Below are 27,527 nucleotides of genomic sequence, written 5' to 3'. Positions count from 1 at the left end.
CCGGGCCGAGTGATCATCATCCCACAAACTGTATTTGTATGTGTCTTATTGTTCAGCATTTCACATACAGTAGCATCTGTTCCTTTCCTGGTACCCTATGAATAATAGTGAGTCCTCATTGTTAGCTTTCAAGGCGGAATCTGTTCTGGAGAGATTACTTTCAAGGTGCTGACAGCTGGGCACCTTCATTCATTCATTTGGACTTTGATTGCATCACACGCTATTTATACCTCACTTACTGTTGTCTTGACACGACGCTGAGGAAGACCTCAGTTAGGTTGGAACGCGTAAATAAAGCTACGTCGAAAATGACATTTATTATCGTGACTGTGCCCGGCAGTTTTCTCTCGGTTTCACAAGATGTTCTCCCCTCGAGGTTTATTAGAACGAGGAGAGGGCAGATCGACTGGCCAGGGAGGCATAACATGGATCACTCCCTAGAGGTTTATTAGAAGGAAGAGAGGGCAGATGGACTGGCCAGGGCAGCATAACATGGCATGGATCACTCCCTAGAGGTTTATTAGAAGGAAGAGAGGGCAGATGGACTGGCCAGGGCAGCATAACATGGCATGGATCACTCTCTAGAGGTTTATTAGAATGAAGAGAGGGCAGATGGACTGGCCAGGGCAGCATAACATGGCATGGATCACTCTCTAGAGGTTTATTAGAATGAAGAGAGGGCAGATCGACTGGCCAGGGAGGCATAACATGGATCACTCCCTAGAGGTTTATTAGAAGGAAGAGAGGGCAGATGGACTGGCCAGGGCAGCATAACATGGCATGGATCACTCTCTAGAGGTTTATTAGAATGAAGAGAGGGCAGATGGACTGGCCAGGGCAGCATAACATGGCATGGATCACTCTCTAGAGGTTTATTAGAATGAAGAGAGGGCAGATGGACTGGCCAGGGCAGCATAGATGGCATGGATCACTCTCATACTGTCACGAAAAGGGCATTTGGAAAATGTTAGCTGTCTGGCCAGCAGACGCTCTTAACCCATTTTGGGCGGGAACCCCTTTTGGTGTTTTAAGCGTTATGTTATGCTTTAGCTATTGAAAAATAGCAGATCTACAAGTGCCGCGCTATGAACTCGTAGGTCTGCTATGAAAAATCGTGAAAAATGTGCCTGAAATCATTGAATATATATTCTTTCAGAGCAAGTTTTTAACTCGAATCCTTGCTTCTGTGGGGGGATTCCCTGAAACTACATATTTTCAGATGGGGGGGTCGGCGGCCAATGTCATATATATTTGGGGTCCTTGACATGAATATGTTTGAGACTGACATAGAAAGACATAGAAACATGTTTTTTCCAGAAAACTATCAGGATTTAGACGTCGGGTCTAAATGGGTTAAGAAGCTAGGCTTCAGTAAGACGTGGGGCTGCCATGTAAGGGTTGACAGTTTGAGTCTAGAGAGAGAGAGAGAGAGAGAGAGGAGAGATTGGTTCAGGGCAGAGACACCGCAGGCCGGGAAAGAGAGAGATAAAGTCGTGGAGCCATCCATCTGCCACCGCCAGACCGACAGTGCATGGAGGTTGTGAAACGACCAGGGTGCTTTGTTATTACGTGCATTGTTTACAACACTAGTCATTGTCATTCCAGCGCGCGAGTTGTTTGTTTTTCTCTCTCTGCAAGCGCTGAAGAAGAAGAAGAAGAAGAAGAAGCCTCACGAGACAGCCGTGATCTGTGAACACATTCTGCACATGTTCATATTCTTATTATGCATAATGCATCACACACACAAACACAAATACATAATACACACACACACAAATACATAATACACACATACATATATAATACACACACTGATCGTACTACAGCGTCACACAAAAGCATCAACAGTATGCAAATTAAAAAACGGCCAAAGCTGCAGATCCGCGAGCTCAAAACACGTCGGGCAGCAGTGGCTCAGGGGTAGAGTGACCGGATTTGAACCGCAAGGTTCCCAGTTCGAACCCGCGGGCTCCCCCAGAGTTAGTGTCGAAGTGTCCTTGAGCAAGACTAATTGCTCCCGATGTGTAGGTTTTGGTGCCTTGCATCGTTTCCTCCGGCATCGGTGTGTGAATGTGTGTGGGTGAATGTAACACACAATCTATGTAAAGCGCCTTGGATAAAGGCGCTATATAAATGCACCATTTACCATTTACGACGTCCGGAAGGATGCAAGGCGTTTCGAGCTTGTGGATCTGCTACTGTTGCTGATTTTGAATTGTAATCCTGAAAAGGACAGTTTTGGACATGATGTTTTGTTTTGGACATATGAGGTTAATTTCCACCCAACAGATACCATATTATACACATACAGAAATGCAAAAGCATCTGCAGTATGAGACGTGGTTAGTTAGGAGTCTTAGGACCTAGGGGTGCACACATCCCTGCAAAACCCCAGGCTACGCACGCACACGCACACACACACACACACACACACACACACACACACACACACACACACACACACACACACACACACACACACACACACAGAGAAAGACCCACAGACATCCAAGATACGGCAATTATAGGCATAACCTCATATTGTACAATCGTAAGATTTCATTCTATAACTTTTTTAATATATTAAGTTAAACTTTCTCTCTTTTTCTCCCAGGCGGGTGTTGGGGGGGGGGGCAGGTAATATTACTTTATTAAAAGAAATGCAATGAAATAGGTGGTAGGAGATCAATGGTTGAGAGTTGGGGAGCCGAGGGCAGGGCTTTATTATTGACTGGTTATGTCGCTTTGAAGCAGAGCACTATGAAACAGCATCAGAAACTACGCTCTACTCAGGGGGGAGTCTTGAGGAGTAGTCTCAATTAGGGCTGTGAATCTTTGGGTGTCCCACGATTCGATTCGATTCCGATTATTGGGGTCACGATTCGATTCGATTTTTTTAAATTCAAAAGCATTTTTTTTCCAGATTCAAAACAAATTTCTATTCAAAATGATTCTCGATTCAATACATAGGATTTCATCACAATCTACTCCAGTCTTGAACTGAAGTGACTACAGTAACTTGAAAATGACTGAAGACATGATGTTTACTGTGATTAGGGTAAGCTTACATTTCATATCACAGACACCATGTATTGAAAACTCCTGTAACTGTAACCAGAAAAATAAATCTAAAAAAAAAGAAGAAAAAAAAGATTTTTGGAAATTATGAATCGATTTTGAATCGTTCATAACGGAATCGCGATTTGAATTTGAATGTGATGATTGACAGGAAAGAGGGAGAGAGAGAGCAAATGAACGGGACTCGAACACGCAGCGCACTGTCAGGCCAAAGCCTATATATATTATGTGGCATGTGCCTGGACCACTTGGCCAGCGGGCGCCCCGGGTGCAGATTCTTGAAGATACAATGAAAAAGGAATATCAGCACTCCCTTGAGTAGTTTCCTTACTTATTTATTTTCAGAATACACACAGCAAATTACTGTTTTAGATTCTTGTTCATGACTATATGTGTCATGAATGGAAACAAGACCGCAAGGTCTTTCTTCGGAAATCCCTTTGGACCAAAATGCTTGACTGTACATTGTGCCGTTTGCATTTTTCTTATTGTCTAATAAAATATTCAATCAAAGCAGCAGCAGCGGGTCTATCTCTAGAGAAACGGACGTGCTTCGGCACGTCGGCCTTCCTCAGCGTTTCAAACGCCGCTGCTGTGTGTATTCTGAATATAAATATGTTCATATTAGTGCGGATATTCCTTTTTTCAGCACTGTGGAACACCCAGTCAACGTTCAGCTGTTTTTTCAACCTCTGAGCGTAAATGCTAAAATTGTCATTTTCATTTTGTGACCGACTCCAAAGTCTGATGGTGTACAAATGGTACAAATGGTGATCCCAGGTACGATACCAGGCCAGTGTGCAGGAGGATGCGATACGCACACCAGTCTTAATAGTGGTGCCAGTGCACGGCAGAAACATCTAAAAAGATTAGTCTTAAAAAGACAAAAGAGTGGCCGCACAGGCGCACACACTGATAGCCAAAGTGCTGATTATTTATTAGGACGCAGAGTGAGAAACCTAAGAGTTCCTCACTCTGCCTCCTAATAACTAATCGGCACTTCAGTGGCTATGAGTGTGTGCGGCCACTCTTTTGTCTTTTTAAGATGATTCCAGGCCAGGCCAGCAATGTGTCGATGTGTCCCTGAGCAAGACTCTTACCTCCAAATTGCTGGAATGGCTGCTCACCGTTCCTAGTTGTTATAGGATGGGTACAAAGCAGAGGATGAATTTCACATACTATATCTACATAATAATGTGACAAAAAAAAACAGAGCGGGGACTATTCTATTTTTTTGAGTGGTGCAACCATAGGGTGCCCCGTGCCGGTGCCCTGGGCGCGTTCCTGTGGGTCTGGAACTTCCGGGGACCCCCACACGGAGTTGCACCTCTCACTTCACACGGATGGGATTTTTCTAACATTTCTAGCATCAGAGTTGAATAAAACATGGAGGATTTTAAAGTTTAGATTGGGCTCCTAGAGATACATGTTTGTGTCAAATGGGGGTCCGTGGCCTAATTGCATAACAAACACAAACCAACGTACCAGAGGTGCCGGTATCATAGGTGCATCGACGTCCTAGTCATTTTTTTTAATTTAGTCATTATGCTAGATGATTCCTCCCAGTCCCCACACACTCACAAACTGTTGTTGTACCGCCCAACACTCCCTGCTCTTTTTTGTAGAAGAGGCAAACTAATATTGTTTATGCCGTTTGCTTTGATGGAATAATTGATTGAACATGTATGCCGTAATATGATTTGATTTGGGTGTGTTCTAAATATAGTGTTGATTATTTTGTAATTTATTTGTATGTGTAAACTTTAAACATTATTGTACTGTAAAAAGGTCTATTTTCCCTTGATCTTTATCTTTTTTAGTATAATAGTATTAGTTTACTATAATTAGATTAATACATGATAATTAACACTTTATTTAGAACACACCCAAATCAAATCATAGTACAACGTACATGTGTGTTCAATCAATTATTCAATCAAAGCAAACGGTATAAACTATATTAGTTTGCTTCTTCTACAAAAATAAAACGTACAAGTTGGTTACAAGGCTGCATTCTGTCGCGTGTGCCAAGCTGTCATTCTCTTGTATTGTTTCCCACCACGGAGTAACCTTGCGTCTCGGAGGACAGTCAAGACTGGCAGTGTCGGTAGGCCAATCAGAGGCAGGCGGGGCGTTACCATGTCTATGCTCGAAATAGATTCACGCTTTACGATTCACGTAGTGGACACTTTTTCATGACTGGCTCCCTCTAGGCTGCCTCTAAGCCAATGGAAGACTTACCCATACAACCCATAGTCTGAACGGCTGCTGTTGTGTAAGGAGTTTGTATGAGAATGCAAGTGAGAAGTGGAACGCGAGTGGCAACAGAAGCTAATGTTATGAGCTAACTGAGAGCTTGCCGCACCCGACAGTTATGACCGAGTCATTCTTGTTTTACCACTGTTTTAATCATATCTAAATGAAAAAGACAAACCCGCCTAAAGGAATGCATTTTTACCTTCCCCCTCCCAGGCGACGCCATAGCCCAGCTGACGGATGTGACCACGACGACACCGGCCCCTTCCCCGGTGGACGGTGGGGGTCCGCGCACCGTGGCGTCCAGCGAGCGCACGGGCATGGTGAAGGCGGCGCGTCTGCTCCTGTCGTCCGTCACCAAGGTCCTGGTCCTCGCCGACCGCATCGTCATCAAGCAGATCATCACCTCGCGCAACAAGGTACTGTCTGGGAACGTCTCTGGAGCCACGCTTAGTCCAGTCTGGCAGTGTGCCACGGGTTCGACTCCCGATCCCGACGGCCTTCACTGCATGTCTTCCCCCCATCTCTCTCCCCATTTCCTGTCAGCCTACTGTCTGTCCCTCCATAAAAAATATAAAATAAAGGTGAAAGCCACAAAAAAACATAAAAAAAAAATGGCCCAATAAAACAAATGAAACATAACTCGGGAAACTCGTGTTTAGCAGGGAAAGACTATCAATTTACTGTGGAAAGTCGTGTTTAGCAGTCAAACTGTATGATATAAATGCTGGTGCTGTATAGTAACCATGTAATTCAGGGGTCTCAATATGCCAAGAAAGTTTGAGAACCACTGCTTTAGATGCATTTGTTTTACTTAATTCTTATTGATGAAAAGACAGACAACAAAACAAAACCAAAAGACAAGATGAAAAAAAAGATACATTCATTGAAATCCTATTGCATTATCGCTAGGCTGAGAGAAGAGATCCCACTTTTACCACTTTTTATAGAACTTATCCTCTTGTAGTCTAAGTATGAATGTTAGTTTTTCCATAACATACAGTTCCTCAGTAATGTCCATCCAATGTTCTTTCGTTGGTGGGTCCTGTTGGTACCAGCGTCGTGTGATCGCTTTCTTACTTGTCGCTAAGAGGATCTTGATTAAATATTTATCATGTATTAGAAACTCTTCAGGGATATTGAGGATTTCTTTTTAACGATTCCGGTTACTTGATTAGTCCCTCCCTCCCTGGTCTGATTCTATGTACTATTCTGCGTACACAAATCATGTAAAAGCACTTTTACTTGAGCAGGATATTCCAGCCTTGCACACATACGTGCGAGTTCACGGTGACGCACACAAAAAACTGTGGGGGAAACAACAACAGAAGTGTGTTTTCCGTCTTTCGTCTAACACAAAGCAGGCACATATTATGTTTATGCACAACATCTACTGTATTCTGTTCTGTGTTTTTCCACACTGTCCCTCCTTAATGCTTGTTCTTTTATGTGCACAATGCAAATGCACATACTGTACATGCACAGATGTTCACATAAACAGAGATGCACAGTTAGCACACACTATTTCACCACTTAGCCGACTTCCACCTTAAAAAGCACATTCTTTTTCCCTTTGTTGGCGTTGGAGAAAGAACGGATGTCTGGCTGTAATTGAAGGCAAACAGCACCCTTTAAACTGCCACATAAAACCTGGGCAAAGCCCGCCGATCCATCTTGTACCTGGCTATCCTCCTAGCGAATGAGCTGCTGTGTATATATTGCGTGTACTGTTAGACAGACGCAAGAGTGGGAAAGCACTGCTGGCCTCAATCACGTCTGGTTAGCTTTGTTTGGACAGACAGGACGACAGCTCCGCGCTCCCGACATTAGCTGGCAAACGCAATTACATCCTCTGCCCTTTTGCCGTCTGGCTTTGGTAAAAGCCAGAGGGCTGCTTTGCTGTGCTGGGCAGCCTGCCTAGCATTAGCAGCTAATTTAGTTTTAGTCACCGGAAAGGCTACACACTTTGGAATCTCTTGGGGTTTCACCGACATCATTACATCAGTTGTAAGGTTAAACAAAGTATACGATCTGGACTCTGGAGTTCTTGGCATTGCTAACAGCTACTACTGATCTTAATACCAGGCATTCCACTTGTTGTCTCCACCAGGCCGAAGGCATGGGGAGAGAGTATGTTTTGCACTCTGTCCGTGTGTCCGTCCGTCCTTCCTTCCTTCCTTCCTTCCGTCCGTCCGTTACCAGCTAATCTCCGCCACCTTTGGCCCGATCCATGCCAAACTTTGCACACACACTCCCTGGATGCCAACGACGAACCTCTGCCCCAAATATTCTTCAACGGCCTGTTATAGCGCCACCATGAGGCCGATTTAGGCAAAACACATTTCTGTAGATTACTCCGTACACATTTTATCCATACATCACACAATTCTGTATACACTATCTCCATAGTCATGTGATCAACACGGATCTGCACCATTTCCCATCTTCCATCCTGATTGGCTAATATTGGCTTCCAAAGCTCACATGATTGGTCCGTTTCGAACAAAATGCCACAACTCACAAACATGTGCAATTTCCGTGAAATTATACACGCACATTTCCACTAGGCCGAGGACGACCACTATTTTTATTCCCAAATCAGCCTCATGGTGGCTATAACAAGTCAATTCCTGTTTTTAGCTATAACTGCATCAATCTGTATACAACGTATGCATGCGCACTCCCTAGAGGCCATGGAAAAACATTGTCTCTGCATCCCTCCACATCTGCCGGTTATAGCGCCACCATGAGGCCGATTTCTGCTAAACACATTGCTTATGTTACTTGCACAGATTTCATCCAAATCTCACGCAAATCGGTACACATGATCTCTGTAGTCATGTGATCAAGACGAGTCTGTTGGATTTCTCATATTCTACACTGATTGGCTAACATTGCCTTCCAAAGTTTTCAGGAGTGGCCCGTTTCGTTCAAAATGCTGCACATGTCCTGCTCATCCAGAATTCTATCCTCGGAGATGCTATGAGTGATCTGGCTCTGCAATTCCTCAACAAAATGAAGAAAATTGTTGCAAAAAACAAACAAACAAAAAAACATGTTTATATTACTCCTAAACATTATGCCAAACATCTCACACAGTCCTATCCTCCTGGTGGAGACCTGTGCCCAGAAGGGCACTTTTTCTAGTTAATCCTGTACTGGCAATACAATGCAAGGTTCTACTGACACTGATATTTGATTATGTTTTGATTATTTTATTAGACAATAAAAAAATGCGTACAGGGTACAGTCAGGCACATTGGTCCAAAAGGATAGCACCCGGAGAAAGACCTTGCGGTTTCCATTCGGGTCCTATGCATTCATTCACAATCACAACAACAACAATTAGATATCTAAAAAAAACATGATAACACATATGATAACTATATGGTCTCCCCAGGTTTTCCAACACAATTTTAACAATGAATCTTCAAAAGTTTTCTGTAACCTTTCCAAAGTATTTTATCCCATTTCCAGGCCTATAGCAAGCAGCCATACGGTGTGCCACCCCAGTGTGCCATATCTGTGCTGTCCGGAAGAAACCAGCTAACTCCAAAATGTAAATTTTTCAGAGAATTAAAAAGCATCCAGTTGGAAGGTTGGAGTTGGGAGGTTTTGTCAAAACGCTTTTTAATCCTTTTCATTGGTTCAATTTGTTTTAACCAACACACAGACGTAAAGAGTGTTCAATGGCACTGATTTATATATTTTTAAAAAAAGATGGCTAAACGGGTGGAGTTAGCTGGTTTGGCAGATAGTTTGAGGATCCAATGGAGTTGGGAGGTTTTCCCCGAATCACTTTTTAAGTATTGTGCCGTAAATGTCATAATTTGTGCTGGTATCATTTTTTGAGATATTTTAAGATAAATGTTTATGCGCTTCCTGCTGGCTGGTTTGGCGTACTGCTGCCCCCTCTTGGCCAGGCCCGTAATGACAGTACTTAACATGCGTAGTCTAGTAACACAAAACATAACCATTTAAATAAAAGCAATAAAGACCATTTTTGTTCAATTTGGTCCCCAAAAATGGGGGGTGCAAGGCTCGGCAAACATAACTTCTCAATCTCAAAAATGAATAAAAAGAAAAACTACTGTACAAAAGAGAGGAACTACTCCTGAGTTTTAGTGATGGTTGTCAGTTCCCACCTGATGTCGTGCGGTAGTTCCAACTGCTCAAGACCATATTGAATAACGGCGAGCTTGCACATTGTCTTAAGACTAGGACTTAAGTCTAGGATGTACAGGTCATACCTGTAAGTGGGGGTATCACCATTAAATATTGAGTTGTATCGTTGCATCGCTGAGATGATGATACGATCTCCCACCACACAACAGCACGTGTAAAATGTCTTAGGTGGGGCTTTCCCCTTGGTCTCAACCTCATTCCAAGCGAAGGTCTCTGGATGGAATTTCCACATATTAAATGTCCCATTGTCATCACCACACATGTACATCCCTCCATTATAGGCCAATTCTGAATATGTTACTGGAAAAAGCTGTGAAGAAGGCAAGCTCAGCCAGAGGTTGGTCTCTGTGTCAAAGACACAGGTTTGGATGCTTTGGAAGCCGTAAGGCTGGTCGTTCTGCTGCCCAAAAACGAACATCTTTTTCCCGATGAATGTGGCAGAGTGATGCGCTGAAACAGGTGGGCGCGTAGTGCCTCTGCTGTTAATTAATGACCAGACCATTGTGCTGGTGTCTAACTTGTAGGTGTCGTTAATGTCCATTGACCTTCCGTTGACTGACCTTCCGTTGACCCCCCCGTGGATATACATGACCTTGTCAAGGACACAGGCTGAGTGCGCGCACCTTGCGTCGGGTACAGTCCCAGAAACCTCGGGTTTGGACCATTCGTGAGTGTCCACATCAAAGGCATGAAGCACATTGTAGCACTGCTGTTGAAAACAGTCATTCCCTCCCCAGATGTAGATGATATCTTCTATCGGAACAGCTGTGTAGAGGTGGTAGATGGGAGTCACAAGGTGACGATATCCTGTTCCACTGGTCACTGGGGACAACTGCATCCAGCGCAAGGACACTGTGTTTAAGATGTGCACTTCCATATAATCCATGGCAATCCATGTGCTAAACCTGTACAGCTTGTGTCCGACTAACACGGAAGAGTACTCGGTATACTCACCTTGCTCTGGTATACTCCCTTCCTGATGTACTTTCCAACGAAGCATGATTACAATTTATATAATTCTAGGAAGGCGACATCAACCTCTTGGTCCAAATTGCAGAATGACATTTAGTTTACTGTACGGTCATTTTGAAGGACAACAAAAGGTGTTTGCGATGTCGTTGCGTGATGACGTCATTAGGTAGAACTAGGACGGCGCTCACGTTGGGCTCTTCTGTCATTGACACTGAACCCACGACACACCACATTCACATTATGAGCGCCTCCATTTTCACATTAGGCCTCACTAAGTATTGAAGTAAATGTATCAATTTCACTGTGTGTGTGTGTGTGTGTGTGTGTGTGTGTGTGTGTGTGTGTGTGTGTGTGTGTGTGTGTGTGTGTGTGTGTGTGTGTGTGTGTGTGTGTGTGTGTGTGTGTGTGTGTGTGTGTGTGTGTGTGTGTGTGTGTGTGCGTGCGTGTGCGTCCGCATTCAGAGTTCAATTAATGCTTTTTATGCTAAGGACGTGTATACATGTCCTGGGAATCAAAACTGGAAATCAAAACCATATATATATATATTTTTTAAATTGTTTTTTTTGTTTAGTTTTTTGGTTGGCCTTTCCTTCTGCAGCGTACTGCCGTTCACTTCCTTGTTTACGGCTCCATTAGAATGGCTCATAACTCTAAATCTAGGGAGCTCTCCATGGTTTTGACCAAAAGGGCAATGTTCTCTCTTCATTTCTGACACCAGGAAGCATCTTGTTTGGAATATAAACGCTTCTATAAACGTTTAGATGAATCAGCATGATGACAGTAATGTGACAATTTAAGGACTTTTAATACCTAATACCTAAGAATTGACTAAGAAAGAGGCAAAAATTCAGAAAATTGCAATTCTAAAACGGTTAGTCCCAATACTTGATTCTGATTGGCTGGTTACCGCCACGTGACCGTTTCACCATTTCACCGATAATCCACACCTTCAATCACTTTATATCATTCCCAGCTGATTCCGCAGCTCTGTAGCTGAACTGGGGAAGGGGAGCACTTGATTGGCTTACACACGCTGGCCGTGCGGGTGTGTAAGCACCGCCCACACTCATATGAGACTGTGAATGTGTGGCTCCAGGCAGCCCCGTAAAGACATCAATCGCTATTCTCCCGTCACATAGTCTACTTGCCGAGCAAAACAAGGAAGTGTGTGGCTCGCTCTGGTGGCGCAAAGCGTAGCTACTTTTGTGAATTTAATAGTTTTATGAGGTTAACATTGCTTAATGTTTGCCACTCGAGGCCCCAGCTTACCAGGTATTTTACAATGGCTGAGAGGGTAGATGACCCTCCGCTGCGCGTCGGGTCTAACTACGCCCCCAGCCATTGTAAAATACCTGGTAACCTGAGACCTCTCGTGGCTTATTGCTTTAATCTACAAGCTCGTTGTGAGCTTGTAGATCGCGAGACATGGCCAAAGCATTTCCGGGGGGATCATATTTGGGGCGGCCATAGCTGACCCATCTGTACGTGTCAAAATGTACCCCTCTTCCCCTGTCCTCTTAGGTCCTGGTAACGTGGTTTTAACAGCGGTCTCCCCTCCCACCCCCTGTGTTCCTCTGTATGTCCCCTCAGGTCCTGGTGACTTTGGATCATCTGGAGAGGGTCAGCACCTTCCAGGAGTTTGTTCAGATCTTCAGCCAGTTTGGCAACGAGATGGTGGAGTTCGCCCACCTGACCGGGGACAGACAGAATGTAAGTAGAACCACACCATATTATGGTGAAATAGCAAAGCATCAATTTCACGGATCCCATAACTCATTAGATCAGGGGTTCTCAACGTTTTTGGCCGGGGACCCCCAAAAATGCTTTGGCAACGTCTCGGGACCCCCGCCCCGCCCCCTCCCGACCCCCAATATAAATTGACTGCTACAATAACCTTAAACCATTTTGGGTGGGAACCCCTTTTGGTGTTTTAAGCATTGTTATAATTTAGCTATTGAAAAATAGCAGATCTACAAGCTCATAGCGCGCCACCGAGTGGCGCGCTACGAGCTTGTAGGTCTGCTATTTTTTTTTTTTTTTAAATAATTTGGGGACCCCCTAAAATAATTTGGCGACCCCCCGAGGGGTCGCGACCCACGGGTTGAGAACCCCTGCATTAGATTAAGGAGAATTCCATGCTAGAAGGCTTTCTTACCTTTCGTTGCAGTTGTTGGGTCCGCACCAAAGTGGTCCAGGTGTCATTTTGTGCAAAAACGCATTATTGGCTATTTCCCCTACCCCGCCACCATAAGCCCTGAGTGGGGTGCTGGGTTTTAGTGCTAATTCACTTATTTCCATTGCTTGAAATTCCATTGTTTTGGTATAAATCCTCTCTTCATAGACTTGCATGAAGCTCACAAAGTCTTGCGAGATCTCGCGATAGACGAGACTTCACGCTTTACGGCTGGAACACAGCAACAGGGTTACTATGCAGTAAAGTGTCATGCTACACATACTGTACTGTTGACATTATGAAGAGTGGATTTATAAAAAATTTGAGCGATGGAAATAAGCGAATTAGCACTGGTATGCTGGTATGGTATGCTGCATTGATATAGCGCCTTTATCCAAGGCGCTTTACATAGATTGTGCATCAATTCACCCATTCACACACACATTCATACACCGATGGCGGCGGAAACCATGCAAGGCACCAGCCAGCACATCAGGAGCAATTAGGGGTTCAGTGTCTTGCTCAAGGACACTTCGACACTAACTAACGGAGCCCGGGTTCGAACTGGCAACCTTGTGGTTCCCATCCAGCCACTCTACCCCTGAGTCACCGCCGCCCCAGCACTAAAACCCAGCACCTCACTCAGGGCTTATGGTGGGGATCTACTTATACTTTGATGAACACGGTGTTGTGAAATAGCTGATCTATACCTCTGAATAATAATAATAATAGTTGACCTACGATCTCACAAGATTGTAGTGAGATTGTAAATCTGCTACGTACGAAAATATACATCATATCTCTGTCTGGTGGAAACCTCCTATGTCCAAAAAGATTAAAATTCAAAAATAGCTAAATCGATCTATCTATAGTAAGACCTACGAGAAAAAGATCTACGAGAAGAAGTAGCAGATCTACAAGCTCAAAACGCGTCGCTTTGCACCGCGTTTCCAGCTTGCAGATCATCTACTTTTGATGCTTTTCTTGCTCATTCTCTGTAGGATGAGTAAAATGGTAAATGGTGCATTTATATAGCACCTTTATCCAAGTATCCAGTAGGGTGTTGATTTATGAAAGAAACGCATTTCTGCCTGACAGCGTCTATATAGTTTTCCGGTCGTACTTTGAAACACACATCACGTTCTCTCTCGTCCGCTATCACTCTTGTATGCGGCAAGTAGCTCTCTAACGCATCATCCCCTCCTCCTCCTCCTCCTCCTCCTCATCCCCTCCTCCTCCTCCTCCTCCTCCTCCTCCTCCTCCTCATCATCATCATCTCTCATTCACTCCCGCTCGCGCGCTGCTCGCCGGCTGCATCTATTCAGGCCGCGGCGAGCGCGCGGGCTGTGGCCATAATGACAGATTGTCACGCTGTCCTTGTGGGGAGAGTTCATTCAGCTGCTGGCCGCCTCGCTCAGGGTTAGGGTTAGAGTTCATTCAGCTGCTGGCCGCCTCGCTCAGGCAACTCGTCTCTCCTGTGGCCATGCAGTCTTATGCAAAGCTTAAAACTGCATTTTAGATACAATTTATTTTGTCCATCTGACATATTTGTTGACCTGACTTCTCATAGTTTGTATAGTTCCAATGTACAATATTTGTCTGCTAAATGCCTAAATTGTAACTGTGTGTGTGTGTGTGTGTGTGTGTGTGTGTGTGTGTGTGTGTGTGTGTGTGTGTGTGTGTGTGTGTGTGTGTGTGTGCGTGTGCGCGTGCGTGTGCGCGCGTAGGACCTGAAGGACGAGAAGAAGAAGGCGAGGATGGCAGCAGCCAGGGCCGTGCTGGAGAAATGCACCATGATGCTGCTCACCGCCTCCAAGGTAAACACACAGAAAGTTTTCAATTGAGTGATTGAATAACGGCACATGTGTACTCAGTTGTAAGTCTGCCAAGGGGTCTCCTCCTCCCAGTGGAACCAAGCCCCGGTCAACCGAGAGGAAGCATTGAAGCCAAATGGACATGCTGGAACGAAAGTAGGAACTGCAGCTCGAGCCGAACTGGGCCTAAAACATGAACGCGCGTCGTACTGCCACTGTCGAGGCGGTACTCATGTGTGACGCACGCACGCACGCACGCACGCACGCACGAATCGCGGTGCTCGTTCATGCTTTCGGCCCAGCATGTTCATGAATGCAATTCTAGTGACGTTTTAGGCCCAAAATGGCTCAAAACTCATTTCAGCCGCTTGTATCTGTGATCTTATTCCTTCGGTCCTGACCCACACTTTATGACCATAGGTGAGTGTAGGGACAAAGATTGCTCGGTAGACGGAGAGCTTTGCCTTCTGGCTCGGCTCTCTTTTTTCGTCTTTTCGGTACAGCGACTGCAATGCCGCTCCTGCTGCTCCCATTCTCCGGACGGTCTGAAAGGATGTACCCAGTGAATTGTGGAGTTCATTTGACTGTCAGGGGAAACGGGCAGAGCTCTGTGAAGCAGCACTCGAGTTGAAGTGGCGAGGGAGCTTGCATTAGGCTGCATGTATTATTGTCATTGAATGTGTTGCAGGTGGATTCAATCATGGCTGATCAAAGGCTCGCTTCTCATTACCTTTAATAACCCATTAGGATCTGAAGACCTGATTCTAAATCGGTTTTCTGAAAGACCTGTTTTTCTATAGCAGCGGTGCTCAAACCTTTTCATGTCGAGGACCCCCTTTGTTCCAGGGACCTCCCAGAAGCAAAGATTTGAGTTAAAGATGTTTGCTGTGAAAGAAAATATATTCAAAGATTTGCACCACATTTACATTTAGTAAATATCTGCTATTTTTCAATAGCTAAAGTATACAATAATGGTTAAAGTGGTTAAAAGCTATGAGGTGAGTCGGGTGACACAGATGCGTTCCAGGTCTTAATGGCTTAAGTAGCAGTGCGCTGCTGCACTCTGTCAGTTTCCATAGCGTCATTGGTGGAAGAATAGCCTCAGTGACCTCATTTCTCTCGATGAGAGCAAGCTGATGTTCTTGTTGGGGCAGGACGGTGCAGAGCAGTGCTGAAAGAAGTACTCAACCACATTAGGGGACACGTGTGGCCCCCAGAGGTCCCTGGGTGCCAAAGGCGCACGGTATCTGCACCCAACTCTGTTCAAGGGTCTGCCATGACAATAGCCCCATGTTGTCCCCAGGTGACATGTCAAGGGCCCTCGGGCACCAAACACAATTACACTGTTCAGGGGTCACACCAGGGGTCAGGAAACCGGCTGGCCAGGGGGAGGCAGTTTAGAGACCAGGATTACTGCATGTTTTTTGTGAGGGTACCTATACTCGAGGGGACACAGGGAGAACATGCAAACTCCACACAGAAAGACCCTTTGCCATGCAGTGATTGGCCAGTCGGCCTGGCCAATCAGCAGCAGCTAGAGGCTGGATAGCTGCTGCTGATTGGCCAGGCCGTTTTGTGGCCGGGCATCAAGTCTGCCTGAGAGTTCCCAGATGGGAGCAGGAGGGGGGAACCCAGTGTACTCTCTGCTGCCCCATCTGGCGGAGTCAGGTTAGAAGATAATATGAGCAACCTGGATTCACTCGTTGTAGTTTACAACGAGTTACAGTAAGTTGTAGTTATGGGTTGTTTATACTATAGTGTTTGCAATAGGAGACCATTCTTGACAGCAAAACCATATGTAAAACATTCTCTTTGAACCTGGTCCTCGATCTCTCTCTCCATACATCTGGCCAGCTCGTTGGTGCTTTGCGCTCCTGCATCTTTCTTGAGTACATCCACATATGTTAGTATGGGACGTCCTCGTGACCGATGCCCGTGTGTTGGTTCCCACAGCACCAGTTTGCTGGCTGGCATCTCCGGGTGTCTTAAGGCAGTGTCCTGCAAGTCTCATTCTCATTGTCTCCACCAGGCCGAAGGCATGGGGAGAGAGTATGTTTTGCACTCCGTCCGTGTGTGTGTCCGTCCGTGTGTCCGTGTGTGTGTGTGTCCTTCCGTCCGTCCGTTACCAGCTAATCTCCGGCACCGTTAACCCGGTCGATGCCACACTTTGCACACACACTCCCTGGATGCCAACGATGAACCTCTGCCCCACATTTTCCAGAACGGCCTGTTATAGCGCCACCATGAGGCAGCTTTTCACATGTTTTACCTAAAACTGCACCGATCTGCGTGAAACGTTGCATGCACACTCCCTAGAGGCCAAGGACAAACCGTTGACCTGCATTTTCCGCATCTGCCTTTTATAGCGCCACCAGGAGGCCGACTTTTGTAAAACACATTTTTTGATATTACTCCTCCAGATTCTGTCCAAAAATCTCACAAATCGTTCCACACTATCTCTATGGTCATGTGCTCAAGTCGGATCTGTCCGATATTTCATATTCCATCCTAATTGGCTATAATTAGCTTTCACAGTTTGCAAGATTGCCCCGTTTTGAACAAAAGCCTCAAATCATGAACGCAGCATGCAATTTACGTGAAATCTTTCACACATTTTCTTACTAGGCTGAGGAATATATCCCACCCTTTTCACATTGGCCTGTTATAGCGCCACCAACAGGTTGATTTTTGCAAAACACATTTTTGGAAAAAAATGCCTCAAAAACATGTTTATATTAATCCTAAACATTTTGCCAAACATCTCACACAGTCCTATCCTCCTGGTGGAGACCTGTGCCCAGAAGGGCACTTTTTCTAGTTTTTATTTATTTTCTTTTTTTTGCTGCTATTTTGGATTATTTTGGATTATTTTGGATAATCAGTGATTAACACTGTGAGAGTTGTTTTGGAGTTATGGTTATTGTATATTATTCTTTTGTATAGTTTTTAATTGGTCTAGTACCACAGCGGAGACCGCATATGCGACAAAAAACCAAGACATTTCCATGAATTCAATTCAAAGCTTCGTGGGGTGAGTAATTGTTTTTTTTCTGTAGGTAAAGTATTCCTTTTCATGTCGTCAAACGGTCATGCACTCACACTACAGAACCGCCAGCAGCAGCTGCGGACGATGATGTCCAATTATCTCTCGGGAGGAGAAAAACAAAATGCAGCTATTAAGCCCCGGGCTGGCGCCGATCCAAATCCAGAAGCGTGTCTCTGTATTTAAAGTCCAGTTCATAATATCTGGGCAGTGGGTAACGTGGACATCTGTTAGGTGGCTGCCTGCCGTGTGCCTCTCCTAGGCTGTCTGCTCAGGGCCCACTGCACAAACCTCTTATCTCCACATCTTAACTTTTTGTATTTTTGCCCTCCTATGCCCAGCTTTGAGTGTTTGTGTAAACACAAACATTAAGACAAAAGTGTGTAAACACAAACATTGAAGACAAAAGTGTGTAAACGCAAACATTGAAGACAAAAGTGTGTAAACGCAAACATTGAAGACAAAAGTGTGTAAACGCAAACATTGAAGACAAAAGTGTGTAAACGCAAACATTAAAGACAAAAGTGTGTAAACACAAACATTGAAGACAAAAGTGTGTAAACACAAACATTGAAGACAAAAGTGTGTAAACACAAACATTGAAGACAAAAGTGTGTAAACGCAAACATTAAAGACAAAAGTGTGTAAACACAAACATTGAAGACAAAAGTGTGTAAACACAAACATTGAAGACAAAAGTGTGTAAACGCAAACATTAAAGACAAAAGTGTGTAAACACAAACCTTGAAGACAAAAGTGTGTAAACGCAAACATTGAAGACAAAAGTGTGTAAACGCAAACATTGAAGACAAAAGTGTGTAAACACAAACATTGAAGACAAAAGTGTGTAAACACAAACATTGAAGACAAAAGTGTGTAAACACAAACATTGAAGACAAAAGTGTGTAAACACAAACATTGAAGACAAAAGTGTGTAAACGCAAACATTAAAGACAAAAGTGAGGATGCAAATTGTGATTGGCTAGAATGAGATGATGTATGATGATAAGAGCGCCCCCTCACTTCACACAGGTGTGATTTTTTTTCTCTCTTAAATTAACGCCCTGCTTGATCATACCAGCTCAGTGGCCTTGTGGTTAGAGTGTCCGCCCTGAGACTGGGAGGTCGGCGGTTCGATCCCCAGCCGGGTCATATACCAAATGGGACCTAATGCTTCACTGCTTGGCACTCAGCATCAAGGGTTGGATTGGGGGTAAGTCCCTGCGACATACTAGCGTCATGTCCAGGGGGTGTACTTGTACATCATGTCCAGGGGGTGTACTTGTACATCAAGCTGCCTCACGCAAGTCACGCTACAGAAACAGGAGATAGGCTCCTGGCCCTATGGGCCTCTCATGGCTCGGCAAGACTTACTTGACTACAGTTAAGTACCACACAGAAGTAGCAGAGCCACAAGCTCAATGCGTGGTGTGAAGCGACGCACCTTGAGCTTGTAGATCTGCTACTTGTGATGCTTTTGAATTTGCATCCTGAAGAGTCACGTCGGTTTCTGGACGGATGAGTTTTCCACCCGACAGAGACATAACCAGCGGACCTGGAGCAGATTGGGTTGGCAGGATGATCTTTCGACGGCAGATGAAGTGATTCTGACAAAAGCTTTAGTTAAAACCACACATGGGAACAAAGAACAACAGATGGAACGACGACGTTCAAATGGTCTACAGAAGGTCCGTGCATGCAGCAGCAGCAGCCCATGTTAAATGTGCTAACCCAGAACACCCAACTCAGGAAGCTTTGGAAGAATTTCACAACTCTCAGGGCCAGTCGTTAACCCATTCTGGACGGGAACCCGTTTTGGTGTTTTAACTAAGCATTGTGTTATACTTTAGCTATTGAAAAATAGCAGATCTACAAGCTCATAGCGCGCCACCGAGTGGCGCGCTACGAGCTTGTAGGTCTGCTATTTTTTAAAAATCGTGAAAATGCGGCACAAATCTTTGAATATATATTCTTTCAGAGCGAACGTTTTTTTAAATTTCGACGTCAGGCCTTAATGGGTGAACAATGGCTAATTTATTCAAGCCCTAAACCACTCCTCTAATCTCATGGCCTAATTATCCCCTCCGTATTCTCTGTGCGTCATAGTGCAGATTTGTTTGGACAGAAGCAGAGCCATATAATAAGCAGAGTTGCAGCAGCACCTCTGTTCACTTCATCATGGCCAGTCTTTTACGGCGACTTCTATTGGCGAATAGTGACAAAGCGATGAAGCGGACGTTTACGGAATGCACTGGAGTCTATATGAGCGTTTGTCACTATTTGGAGTCGCATGAACCATGTGACGGGAACCCCGTTTCTGCCCCCTGGACACAAGCATTGAGCCATTGTCGCATGTGGGTTAGAATGCAAAAAAAGAAAGAAACATGGCAAATATGGCGATAAATATGATGATTCCCCAAAATACCAAACGCATGCTGGCAGAGGGAAAAAAACACACCGCTTTGACTCCGGAAATGATCAGCTCATCTGTCTGTCTCACACCAAATGATCAGCTCATCTGTCTGTCTCACACCAAATGATCAGCTCATCTGTCTGTCTCACACCAAATGATCAGCTCATCTGTCTGTCTCACACCAAATGATCAGCTCATCTGTCTGTCTCACACCAAATGATCAGCTCATCTGTCTGTCTCACACCAATGATCAGCTCATCTGTCTGTCTCACACCAATGATCAGCTCATCTGTCTGTCTCACACCAAATGATCAGCTCATCTGTCTGTCTCACACCAAATGATCAGCTCATCTGTCTGTCTCTCATCAATGATCAGCTCATCTGTCTGTCTCACACCAAATTCAGCTCAAAATCGGGCACATGTGGGGAGAAAGCACGCAAGCGCCACTTTAACCATTATTTAAAACTTTAGCTGTTGAAAAATAGCAGATCGTAGCGTGGCACTCTCGGTGCCGCGCTATGCACTTGTAGATTTGCTATTTTTTTTTAAAACCTTGAAAAATTGTGCAAATCTTTTGAATATATATTTTTAAAGCTAGCATTTGTAACTCAAATATATTTGTTTCTGGTGGTACCTGGAACTAAATATAACTTGGCATATATTTTCTAATGGGGGTCCGCGGGCTAATGAGTGTCGATTTGGGGGTCCTTGACATGAAAAGGTTTGGGAACCACAGTCATAAACACATGAAAAAATAACATTCCTCCTCCTCCTCCTCCACAGACGTGTCTCAGACACCCGGACTGCGAGTCGGCGCGCATCAACAAAGACGCCGTGTTCCAACGCATGCGCTGCGCCCTGGAGCAGGTCATCGACATCGTCACAGAGTCGCGGAGCTCCGGCGACAACAAGGTCCTGCCCGCCAGCATCTACAACGGCATCAAGGACTTCAAGGTACGATCCCATAGCACACAAAGTTCGGAGACTTAACTTTTGGTCCATTATTTCTCCACTTTAATAATACCAATTGGTATTGTATCTTATATCATTTTAAACGTTGATTAGTCACCTTTACAGCGAGTTATAGCAAATAGGGATCGGACATTCCTGGAATGAGTAACACTGCTAAACGTGCGGGTTGTACCCCCAAAAAGTGGCGAGGAGGCTCCACTTCCGCTTTATATTTTACTCATGATCAGAGCTTCCGTTGCAACAGACTGTAGTGAGACTAGATCCCATTATGATAAGAACCCTGTTGTGCTTCTTTAGTGAAGTGATTCTCATGCTTTTTCAATTCAACAACACCCGCTTTGATAACGATTTTAGGCCACCGATTAACGTGTACCTGAGTACAGTACCTGAGTTAGATTACCAAATAAAGAACACATTTCATGTGAAAACATAACCGGTCAGGAAATTGATTTGAATGTAAATCATAATACTTTTACAAATAGAAATACAGTTATGTTATTAGACACATTCCAGTACCATAACATGTATTTTCTCACAGATACAAGATCCAAAAAGAAATAACAAATCATATGTCCAACACTGTGTTCAAAATTCAAATTCAAAAGCAGCAGATCTACATACACACTGCTTGTATACACATGCTGTTTTTCGAGCTTGTAGATCTGCCGCTTGTGTGTGACGCCGTAGTATGATCAAGTAGTAGGGCGTTTAAAATGACGAAAAACCACCAAAAAAAAGACGCAGAGAAAAGAGCTTTCTGCCCCGACAGCAACAAGTATCATATATTCAGTGGGTAGAGAAGGTTAAAGGAATGCTTCATCGGCTCAGGCTCAGGGCAGGAGTTTCACGGAGACTATGAAGGCCATGCGGCCTCCGTGGTCTCTCACTTTGCCCATTAAGACCTGAGACCAGATTCTACAAAATGTCTTCCAAATCCCGACAGTTTGCTGAAAAATCACTCCCGTGTGAACTGAGTGGTGTAAGGTATTATATAGCCTGATCAGCTGTGGTCTGACGTAATGTCTGACGTAATGAAATCACACCCTTGTGAACTGAGTGACCATAGCAACCATGCTAATTTTTTTGGTACGAACAAACACGTGGACACGTAAACTAACAAAGCCAGTTGTTGGAGTGGTTTACACCACTCAAAAATATGATATCAGTGGTGCACTGGTGCTCAAACTTTTTCATGTCAAGGACTCACAGAATTATCTGGCCGCTGACCCCCATCTGAAAATATGTTGTTCCAGGGACCCCCCCCAGAAGCAAATATTTAAGTTAAAAAAACGTTTACAGCCTGGGCCGTGGCTCAGTGGTCCAGGCACCTTGGCCGGTAGCCCAAGTCTGGCAGTGTGCCGCGGGTTCGACTCCCGATCCCGACGGCCTTTACTGCATGTCTTCCCCCCATCTCTCTCCCCATTTCCTGTCAGCCTCTGTCTGTCCCTCCATAAAAAATATAAAATAAAGGTGAAAAGCCACAAAAAAACACAAAGAAAAACGTTCACAGTGAAAGACTATAATATTCAAAGATTTGCGCCACATTTATAATAGCAGATCTATAAGCTTGTGTGCCACGCTATGAGCTTGTAGATCTGCTATTTTTCAACAGCTAAAGTTTAGAATAATGGTTAAAGTGGTTAAAAGCTATAAGACGACAGGGATGCGTTCTAGTGGCTTAAGCAGCAGTGCGCTGCTGCACTCAGCCTCAGGTCCTCGGGTCTAAATGGGTTATAAATGATGTGCCCGGAGGTCACAGTGGCCTTGAGGCGCTGACCACACTGTCCCTGCTCACAGTGGCCTTGAGGTGCTGACCACACTGTCCCTGCTCACAGTGGCCTTGAGGTGCTGACCACACTGTCCCTGCTCACAGTGGCCTTGAGGTGCTGACCACACTGTCCCTGCTCACAGTGGCCTTGAGGCGCTGACCACACTGTCCCTGCTCACAGTGGCCTTGAGGTGCTGACCACACTGTCCCTGCTCACAGTGGCCTTGAGGTGCTGACCACACTGTCCCTGCTCACAGTGGCCTTGAGGTGCTGACCACACTGTCCCTGCTCATTGTGGCCTTGAGGCGCTGACCACACTGTCCCTGCTCACAGTGGCCTTGAGGTGCTGACCACACTGTCCCTGCTCACAGTGGCCTTGAGGTGCTGACCACACTGTCCCTGCTCATTGTGGCCTTGAGGCGCTGACCACACTGTCCCTGCTCATTGTGGCCTTGAGGCGCTGACCACACTGTCCCTGCTCACAGTGGCCTTGAGGTGCTGACCACACTGTCCCTGCTCACAGTGGCCTTGAGGAGCTGACCACACTGTCCCTGCTCACAGTGGCCTTGAGGCGCTGACCACACTGTCCCTGCTCACAGTGGCCTTGAGGTGCTGACCACACTGTCCCTGCTCACAGTGGCCTTGAGGTGCTGACCACACTGTCCCTGCTCATTGTGGCCTTGAGGCTGACCACACTGTCCCTGCTCATTGTGGCCTTGAGGCTGACCACACTGTCCCTGCTCAGTGTGGCCTTGAGGCGCTGACCACACTGTCCCTGCTCATTGTGGCCTTGAGGTGCTGACCACACTGTCCCTGCTCATTGTGGCCTTGAGGCTGACCACACTGTCCCTGCTCATTGTGGCCTTGAGGCTGACCACACTGTCCCTGCTCAGTGTGGCCTTGAGGCGCTGACCACACTGTCCCTGCTCATTGTGGCCTTGAGGCTGACCACACTGTCCCTGCTCAGTGTGGCCTTGAGGCGCTGACCACACTGTCCCTGCTCATTGTGGCCTTGAGGCGCTGACCACACTGTCCCTGCTCACAGTGGCCTCGAGGCGCTGACCACACTGTCCCTGCTCACAGTGGCCTTGAGGCTCTGACCACACTGTCCCTGCTCACAGTGGCCTTGAGGCGCTGACCACACTGTCCCTGCTCAGTGTGCCGTTCCGTTTCCCCCTATGCCCCGTGTGCTGCCAAATACAGTTCCCAAAACAATTTATTGACTACAGGGCGGAAAACAATAGAACGTTTGGGCCTCAGGGGCCTCAGGGGCCTCAGGGACCTTCGTCAGGTCAGGTCAATAAATAGTTTTGGGAGCTTTTAAAAGTTTCTTTCTTAGTTATTCTTTTGGATCCTGCACCCTTTGAAATTTGTGGATGTGCGATTGTGCGTGCACCTCTTATTGTGCGTGCACCTCTTATTGTGCGTGCACCTCTTGACCACTGCCAAATACAGTTCCCAGTGGTGGGAGCAGGTAACCAAGTACATTAACTTAAGTATTAATATATACATTTTATATACTGTATAAACTATACTTTTACTTCTACTGCATCTCGGAGGCAAATATACACTATGACGTGAAATTCTCCTTTCATTGTCAATGGGAATTTAATGTTTGTGTCTGACAGAAATCTACACTAATAGCTGAATATAGGAGGCCCTCAAAAATAATAAGAGAAAAGAGAAATGACAGTTACCGTGTGGCGGTCCCCAGGGGGTCCCTGTACTGTACTGTCACACCCAAAATCATCAGAATGTGTGCGTGCGTGCGTGCGTGCATGTGGGGCTGCGCAACAGTGACACTTGGTTGTGAAAACCAACCAATGCTATTTTCGTGCTCGGACACAGCCAGGGACACAGCCAGCGAGAGACACACAAAGCTCCGTAGAGGAGTGGTTGGTTGCACCACTCAAAAATTAAATGTAGAGATTTTTCAACATATATTTTACGTGAACGGAAATGACAAACAGATGACTCACTTTGATGATAGGAATTCTTTGAGGTTATAGTTTTCAGTTTGGGTAGGGAGTCGAGAACCTTTACCTCTTTTGGTAGGTTATTCCACATTTTCATGGCAGGATAATAGAATAGCATTTGTACATGTTTGTGCCAAGGTCTTCTATTAAAGTGAAAGTTACTTTCCTTTAACCCATTTTGACCTGAGATCAGATTCTAAAAATGTCTTCTACATCCTGACAGTTATTCTTTTGGATCCTGCACCCTTTGAAATTTGTGGATGTGCGATTGTGCGTGCACCTCTTATTGTGCGTGCACCTCTTATTGTGCGTGCACCTCTTGACCACTGCCAAATACAGTTCCCAGTGGTGGGAGCAGGTAACCAAGTACATTAACTTAAGTATTAATATATACATTTTATATACTGTATAAACTATACTTTTACTTCTACTGCATCTCGGAGGCAAATATTGTACTTGAAAACGTTAATAAATCTATCACGACTAGCGACTGGACCGCGGAAGGCCGTCAAACACAGGATCTTTTTTCAGAATTAGACGGGATGATTTAGATCTGGAGTTGATCGTTTTAAGATTTTCGTTTTCGTCAGCTAAACAGGCAGGGGACATTTTCAATGACGTGCCACTTTTTGACACGTCATCGGATCGGGCAACAAGCGCTCCAAGGCTCTAGAGCGATGCGAACGGTTTTGTTATCATTAATCTCCGTCCTATTTATCAATCTCCGACTTGGGCACTTGACCATGACCTTGAACTTGGACGGAGAACTCCGCCCCCGGGCCTCCACTTCAGCCCTATATACATTTTGTCCATTTGAAAATAGGACAATCTGCTATTTTCAAAAGATTATTTTTTTAAACATTTGAAAGTTTTAAATGAGACATTCTGCACAATGACTACTTTTACATTTGGTACTTTTAAAGACATTTTGATGCCAATACTTTTGTACTTTTTATTCAAGTACATTTTGAATTCCGGACTTTTACGTTGTAAGAGAGTATATTTCTATATTGCAGTATTGATACTTTTACTTAAGTAAAACATTTGAGTACTCTTTCCACCACATACAGTTTCTGACTGGGATAACAGAGCAGTCCTACATTCAGACGTCCTGCGGTTGACCTCACCGGATCGCCGCAACCTTTTGACGATCGGGACGAATGAATGACCAATTATAACGCTGTCGTTGAAAAATGTTCCCATGCTCTGTGTGGGCACGTGTTAAAGGACTAGAAGGCTTTCTTACCTTTATTTGTAGTTGTTACGTCCCCACCAAAGAGGTCCAGGTGTTATTTTGTGCATTATTGGCTATTTCCCCTACCATAAGCCCCCAATGGGGCGTTGGGTTTTAATGCTAATTCGCTTATTTCCATCGCTCAAAAATATATATATTTTTTTATATATCCTCTCTTCATAATGTAAGTAGTATCCCAAGTGGCGCACTTTACTACTTTAGATGGAAATAAGTGAATTAGCACTAAAACCCAACGCCCCATTGAGGGCTTATGGTAGGGGAAATAGTCAATAATGTGTTTTTGCACAAAAGAACACCTGGACCTCTTTGGTGGGGACGTAACGACTACAAATAAAGGTAAGAATGCCTACTAGTCCGAAAATCTCCTTTAAGGCAAGGGAGCCACATCGGCTCCTCAGAGCGGACACGCACGCACGCACACACGCACGCATACACACACACACACGCATGCATGCACACACACAGGCGGCTTTCCCTGACCGGTACCATGGAAACGCACAGGACAGACAGACACAGACAGACAGGACTGTTTCTAAGCAAGGTTGTTCAGTATTGATTAATATTGCATTGTACAGACTCATTGTTCTCGCTGTGTCCAGATAATTATTGCTTGTGAGGTCGGTAGATATGCTATTTTCACTTATCGCCGAGCTGAAGTGACAGAAAAGTACACGAGAAATAATATCCTACTTGAGTAGAAGTTACTGTTACTTTCACCTAGATATTTACTCAAGTAGAAGGTACATTCTCCAACGTGTGTTCGCAGCATCCGCTCCGCCGCCAGACTCTGCCTGCTCTGTTGGTGTTATTGAGAGATTCGATAAGGGATGTTGTGTTTTATATAGTCTGAAATGGTTATGCAACCCGGTTATTACAACCCGGTATCCGATTCCCAGGCACACACCATGACATGTCATTTGTTCTTGTTAAATACCATGTGCCGATATTGTGAATATTGTAGTTGTTACGTCCCCACCAAAGAGGTCCAGGTGTTATTTTGTGCATTATTGGCTATAGAGGGTATGCGCGTGACATCATCATCAAACCCGGAAGTTATACAGGAATGCCTACTGAGTGGCTAAAAACTACTTTCTGGCCTTGACAGCCCATACATCCACACAGAGAAGTCATATCTGATTGCATTAAACAACGTTAAACAATGTTAAACTCACTTTGCATGTTCCTTTGCCACTCGATTTGCCACTCAGTGTGCCATTCACTTTAAGCATGCACATAACCTCTATTTCCCCTACCATAAGCCCTCAATGGGGCGTTGGGTTTTAGTGCTAATTCGCTTATTTCCATTTCTTTTTTAAATATATCCTCTCTTCATAATGTAAATAGTATCCCAAGTGGCACACTTTACTACTTATTTAGATGGAAATAAGCGAACTAGCACTAAAACCCAACGCCCCATTGAGGGCTTATGGTAGGGGAAATAGTCAATAATGTGTTTTTGCACAAAAGAACACCTGGACCTCTTTGGTGTGAATCCTTCATCCCCGTCTTCAAATTAATACTGTGACTGTGTAGTCTAGTCCTGGGCTGAGTGTGTTCTGAACCTTTAATACTGTGACTGTGTAGTCTAGTCCTGGGCTGAGCGTGTTCTGAACCTTTAATA

General features: G+C 44.9%; 1 protein-coding gene across 1 annotated transcript in view; it reads left to right on the top strand.

The window, feature by feature from the left end:
* The window catches only part of ctnnal1 (catenin (cadherin-associated protein), alpha-like 1), a 154,992-nt gene that overhangs the window by 86,442 nt on the left and 41,023 nt on the right, over window positions 1–27,527 (top strand). The window contains exons 3-6 of the mRNA XM_079523291.1: window positions 5,551–5,753; window positions 12,082–12,201; window positions 14,392–14,481; window positions 20,719–20,889. Coding sequence (XP_079379417.1) covers window positions 5,551–5,753; window positions 12,082–12,201; window positions 14,392–14,481; window positions 20,719–20,889 — 584 coding nt within the window. The remainder of the gene's footprint in view (window positions 1–5,550; window positions 5,754–12,081; window positions 12,202–14,391; window positions 14,482–20,718; window positions 20,890–27,527) is intronic.

Source organism: Electrona antarctica (assembly GCF_951216825.1).
Source record: "Electrona antarctica genome assembly, chromosome: 15".
In the NCBI taxonomy this organism is placed as follows: Eukaryota; Metazoa; Chordata; class Actinopteri; order Myctophiformes; family Myctophidae; genus Electrona; species Electrona antarctica.
Note: the sequence above shows the minus strand (reverse complement) of the source record. Positions and strands in the feature narration are given on the sequence as shown.